A 6,000-nucleotide genomic window follows, 5' to 3' on the forward strand; every position below is an offset into this window, starting at 1 on the left:
CTATGACATGACACTGAGCTAGAGAAGTTGAGTGAGGAAGGAAGAAGAGGGAATGATTAGGAAATGACAATTCCCAGAGCAGGACGGCCTGAGGAAATTCTGGCCTGGCACAGCACGCCCAAGGCGTACGTGCTGGATACAAGGGCTCATCGGTCGCTTTTTCATAAGGTCAGTTTCGTGCTGGCTCTAAGACTTCTCAAAAAAAAAAAAAATCCTATTCTAATTTAGGGCAGGTTCTTTTCCTCCTATATGGAAGGATTCACCAGTTAGTAAGATGGAACTGGCCAGATTCCAAGGCTATAGATTATAACTGCTGAGAACTGGGGCTCTAAAAACTGCAAGATTGGGGTTTCAAACATGTCTGGTATTTCCTAGCTGTGAGATCTTAGGTAAGTGAATTAACTTCTTCAAGCCTCAGAGTCCTCACGTGAAAAGTATATATGTGATCTAGGACCACTGGTAGAAAACAATGAGCTACTGAAAGTAAAGAGCTTAGCACTGTGTTAACATCACTAAGATTAGCTATCTTTATTATTCTTAGCATCGCTAGTTTAAAGCATTGTGTATTTTCTATGTGAACAATTAATAAGCTGGGCCCAGAATTCCACCGGTACCCGCTCATTTCACTGAAGTTGCTTATATCAAAATTAGGCCAAATCCCTTGATTTAGTCTGAAGGTTAAACCAGCTGAAATGAATCAGAGATGCAAAAGGCAAAGAGTTTTCTGGGGCATCCATTCCAAAGCATCCATGTCCCAGTGGAAGAAGGTACAAATTCCAAAGGATGAATTTACATCATCAAGAATCAAGGGATTTGTGACAGGAATAGCTCAAGTGGCTTGGAATACAATATATTATTCCTGTAACAGATTAATATTGATTCCAGCCTTTGCTTAAGCTAATTTTAAAAAATGACAACTGTATGCAGTCTTCTGAGCTAACTGGGTGGTCAAAATAAGGAATTTAGGTGTGTATAAAAAGTTAAGGGGGAGAATTAGGATATTAGGTAATTCTTGATGTGGAATATATGCATGCAGGGAATCAGAAGTTCACAGCAAACCATGTGAAATACTCAGTTATTTGGCAGAAAGTTAGATATAATTGTAAAGTATCATCATCGTCATCCAAAACAGCCTACAGTTTTCAGTGATTATCACTTGATCTCTACTGGGCATTTCTAAGGGGTCTGAAAATGAGGACTGCAATAAGTCGGATGTTTTCTTTTTAAACATGATCATCATACTGTACACTTGATACTTATGCTGTGAGCTCAGATCTTCCCTTTCCCTAGTATAATTTTCATCTAAGCATTCCTTAGATACTTAGATCATTCTTAATGGAGATTGTGCATTATACCCTCTGTGGACACATGGAAATCTGGCTAATTGGACTGACTTGATTACAATAGTCGGTGAATTCTCCCATTTCCTTCCACTGCAATAACTGCTGAAGATATTTTTACCACCGATTATGTAAATATTTCAGATTGCAATCATTTTCTAAAACAGTGGTTACAGGCAAAAGTTCTTTTATCATTCTGCCCACCAAACAATTCCTACACTTTCAAAATATGTTTCTTTTCTTGTTAGTATAAAAACTGGGTGTCCTAGTAAAGTTTGAAACAAACCCATAGCATGAATAGCTATCACTAAATCCTACAGCAATTGCAATTGAACATTAGGCTTGTGATAAAGCAGTCTCCTTCAGCTCCAGTAAGTGCATCAGGATGGCACAACTTTTAACAAAGGATGCACAAGCTGATGGAATGTCTACTCCCCAAATCCAAATATCTGAAAATTAGCAAATACATTTTTATTTTGAAAGCATCTTGTTTGCTGTTAAATGTTGTATCCCAGATATACTTTTTAAATTATTTCTTTTCTTGGCCAAAGTAAGGTGTCTCACCAATGATAATTAAGTTAGTACTGTCTCTTTAAATGCTAGGATGAGTACCTAATTCCAGAGGTTACTATGTCCATATATTATATCTGTCAAAATTCTTTAAACTCTAATGAGTCAGCTTGCTGAAAATACACTCCACGCTTCCATCTGAAAGTATAAAGCTAAGTGCTGAGTGGGTAAAAGTTTACACTCAGTCCCAGCGTAAATCAGAGCACAGAGGAAGTGGAAAAGCACTTCAGCTAGCTGTTGCAGACACAAATACACGCCCGACCGACCGCTAGTGCGCATGATCCACTCTTTTGATGAATGTTCCTACCCCTAACCCGAAAACGTCGGGAGTGTGTGCGTGGGGTGGGGGTGGGGGGCGGATAAAAAAAAAAGGAAGATGATGTGTACGTTTGAAAGATCAGCCATTTCCTCTCAGTACACACAAAAACGCCTCTCATTCCTAGAGAGATTTCTTATCAAGGAAAATAAAAGTGCCTCTGAGAGCTAGCTCCTGAATGAGAGTGGACTCTGGGAGTTTCCTCTCCTGTCCTCTCTAGACCCCGGTGAAATCTCCTCTTTGCTACGAGGTGGTGCTGGTTACTCTCTGAGGGGCACAGTCCAGACACAGAGATCTGAAATTTCAAAAATGCGATAAAGCCCCAGCCGGTCAGCCCTAGGAGGCGAACAGCTGCCTGGTGACCGCTGATGAAGTGGCTTCTTCAGGAGGTGGGCAGATTGATTCCAGCTGCTGAGAGCGGGGCAGGGCAGCGGCCGAGGAATGCGCAGCTCAGCTGAGGCAAGACACAGCAGCTTCCCAACCAAGGGCAAGGCCAAATGTTAGCTCTGATTGCAGTCTTGGCCTGAGAGAAGTAAGAATGCCATTGTTCCATTTGATAAGGACTTCCAAGGCAGCCTGGGCCAAAAGGTGCTATGTGCACGGTGTCATTTTATATGTGGAGCATCGCTCAGGAAATCTGAAAGCTGTCCCTCGAGACGCTGGTTCAGAGTGGGCCTGCAGTTCCCAAGGTGAATCCTTTCTGCCTGATTCCTGTTTTTCTCCCTCAACCCACTCCCAGCTCCTGGCCCTTTTCTAACAGTTCTCAACTCCTACCCAGACTCCTTTGCTCCCCTCTCCCCAACTCCCACACGCAAACACTGTAATCAGTACACAACTGAAACAGACAAGGAAGGGGTGCAGCGGAGGAGTGGGGGACATCCAGAGCCCTGCAACTGGCCTGGATGGAGACATACAAGAGGACATGCTCTTTAGAAGTACTGGCCTCAAAGTCAGAGAGCTTAGCGGGAAGGACTTATGTAGGGGTCCCCTGAGGGCCCCAAACTCAGACGCCAAGTGATCTAACAACAGGGAAGGGGTAAGAGGTAGGTGGGCATGAAGGCACGCCTAATGGAATATTCAATATCCTGAGAAATGCACTTTGGGCCGTGCACTTCCAGAGACTAAAAGCCAGTAATGGGCTTTGGAGTCTGCACTTCCTCTCCCTAATGTCCAGAGGCGCTTTAATGCTGCAGCCAATCGATCAGCCTTCTCCGGTGAAGGCGGCCAGTGGAGAGCAAAAGCTTCCTACTTGTGGCCAAAATCGCCCGGCCTCCTCTGCACACCACGAAAGAGCGACAACAACTTTGAACTGTCAGGACTTGGCTCTCAACGTGCTGGGAGAAGGAAAGGAAGGAGCCTGGAAGCGTCCAGAGAAATAGCTCCCCTCCCTCTTCATCCCAGCTTTTCCAGGGAGAGACTCAGAAGGAAGACAAACAAGGAGGGGGCATTATCCACCCTGGGACAGGGCTGACCAGTAGCCCCAACCCTGCTTCAGGTGCAAGGTCACCGAACCGCCTCCAAGCCCTGGGCAGCCCAAGATGTGGCGCTTCTGGAGGGGACACAAACTGAGCAAAAGAACATCCAGAAAGTGGGGTTTCTTTACAATCTCCTGCTGACATCGCTTGCTGCCTGGAAAGTGACCCTCAGAGGCTGATTCCAGCCGCGGAGACGCACCCCAGTCCCGCCTCCCTCCCCCCACCCACTCTGCGCCTTCCCAGCGAGGCTTGGGCTCTTAGCGAGTTCAGTCCCTAAATTGAACCCAACCCTGTCCATCCTCCCGTCGCCGCTCCCAAGAGGCTCCAGCGGCGCACTGAGCATGCCCTGTGGCCTGGGTTTGGGGGTCAGCTCCGGGAAACTTTCCGGGCCCCGGGATGGGCCGGGTTCTGTCCTCCGCGGGCGCCCCCCACCACCAGGGGTGCGCGAAGGGAAGACCGCGCGACTGCAGCCGCGTGCGGAGCGGCCAAGTTAGCGAGCGCGACAAAACTTTCCACGCTCCTTCTTCCCACCCCACCTCACCCCGCCACAGGGGCGCGTCTCCCCGAGGAGCTCGCCTTTCCCAGCCCGGCGGAGACAAGCACAGCACGTGATGGGCAGAAATAAAAATAAACACTTCCCATTCCCGGCCCGCGAGGGCCGGCCCCCACTCGGCGCGCTGCGGAGAACTAGGGGCGCCCTGCGTCGAGCAGCCCCCGAGCCGCCGCTGCCGGGAGCCCCCAGCCCCCCGAGCCGCCGCCAGGACGGCCACCCGGCCCGCCCGCCGCGAGGGGTGGCCCCGCTCCGGCCCTCCGCGCCGAGCCCCGGCGCCTACCTTTCGGATTTGGTGAACTTCCGGAATGCCTGTCGGAGGTCGTGGAAGGACCTGTACGTCTGCGGCTCGGCCGAGATGCCCTGTGCCCGGGTGGTCCGGGGGCCGATGTGGGTCGAGGGCACGGGCAGCACCGACTGGCACTTATGGAGCTTCCTCTTCAGCTCCTGGATTTCTTCCTCCTTCTCTGACAGCCGCTTCTCCAGCTCTTTGATCCTCTCTTCCTTGAGCATGAGAATCTTGGCAAAGTCTTCCTCTAGCTCGCTCATGTTTTCCCTGAGCCCCTCCGCGAAACTTTGTCTCGGGCGGCGGCGGCGGCGGCGGCGGCTGGGACGACAGCCGGGCGAGGCGAGCGCGGAGTGAGCGAGTGAACGGGCGCGAAGTACTCGAGCGCAGCGGTGCTGCTCCTAGCGCGGCGCGAGAAGCCGCTTTTCTTCGATCCGCTTCTGCTGAAGGGACTAAAAGCACCGAGGGGAGGATGAGAAGTCTAAAGGCGAAGGAGAGGAGAGGCAGAGTGCTAATCGCCAGTCTCTCCGGGGAATAGGTGATTGTCTTTCATTGAGAAACCAATTAGAGCTGCCCTTCCTCCCCTGAGACCCCCTCCCCCGTCCCCCTTTCCCAATCACTTCGTGAGAACACGGCGCGCGCGCCACCCCACCGAGAGCCTGCTTTCTAGCTGGGAGGGTTAGACCAGTGAGCCTGGTCTCACCTCATCACATAATAATCACTCTTGCACGCTGTATGGTGCCAAAGGAAAGGGGTGGGGTGGAGGTGGAGGGGAGAGCTTTATGCCACTTGATCCTTGAAATAGCAACAATTACCATGTGATCTGGCAGATGACGCAGCGCTTGTAACTGGAGCCTAAAGACTTTGTGGTGTGTGTGCGTGCGTTTGTGTGTGTGTGTGTGTGACATTTCATAAATATTAAACTGCCTTTAGACAATAACCTGCGTGAATTCATCTTTGTTTTCACCTTTTACTTCTGCTCTGGATGATAAGGGGGTGTGTGTGTGTTTCTACCTGGGAAGTTCTGTGGTTGTGACCCCAAGTAATAAGAATGACAGAGCACCCGCAGTTCCAGGTGTTTTCAGCATAAAATTTTAGTGGAAATAGTAAACTAAAATTGTTGGTGGGTAAGTTGGATGAATTACTCATAGGGTAATGAGCCAATGTTTACCGAAAAGAAAAAAAGGTCCATGCATCCATCGTAAACTTCTTAGAGTTTGGATTCTATTTCATCTGCTACAGTTAAAATTTGTATATTGAGCATCCAAATTATATCACCATACCATCTTATATGGTTGCGAATTGAGGGCTACCAGTGCTAAACTGCTGGCTCACCCTACCAGCTCCTGTTTTAGGGAAAAATAGCTTCTGTTATCTGCATTTCTCCCTCACCTGTGCATGCATCACCACAGTCTCTGCTAAAGGGATTTTTATACTCATTTGAACCCGGAGTATTTGCTATT

The 6,000-nt window shown here is 49.1% G+C and overlaps 1 protein-coding gene across 1 annotated transcript in view; it reads right to left on the reverse strand.

Moving 5' to 3' along the window:
• Positions 1 to 4,800, reverse strand: part of PRKG1 (protein kinase cGMP-dependent 1) — a gene marked incomplete at both ends in the record, with an annotated part of 1,229,056 nt that extends 1,224,256 nt beyond the window's left edge. The window contains one exon of the mRNA XM_079717816.1: positions 4,535 to 4,800. Within this exon, the coding sequence (XP_079573942.1) occupies positions 4,535 to 4,800 (266 nt within the window). The remainder of the gene's footprint in view (positions 1 to 4,534) is intronic.
• Between the last annotated feature and the right edge of the window lie 1,200 nt (positions 4,801 to 6,000).

Source organism: Hyperoodon ampullatus, assembly GCF_949752795.1.
Source record: "Hyperoodon ampullatus genome assembly, chromosome: 1".
Taxonomy (NCBI): Eukaryota; Metazoa; Chordata; class Mammalia; order Artiodactyla; family Ziphiidae; genus Hyperoodon; species Hyperoodon ampullatus.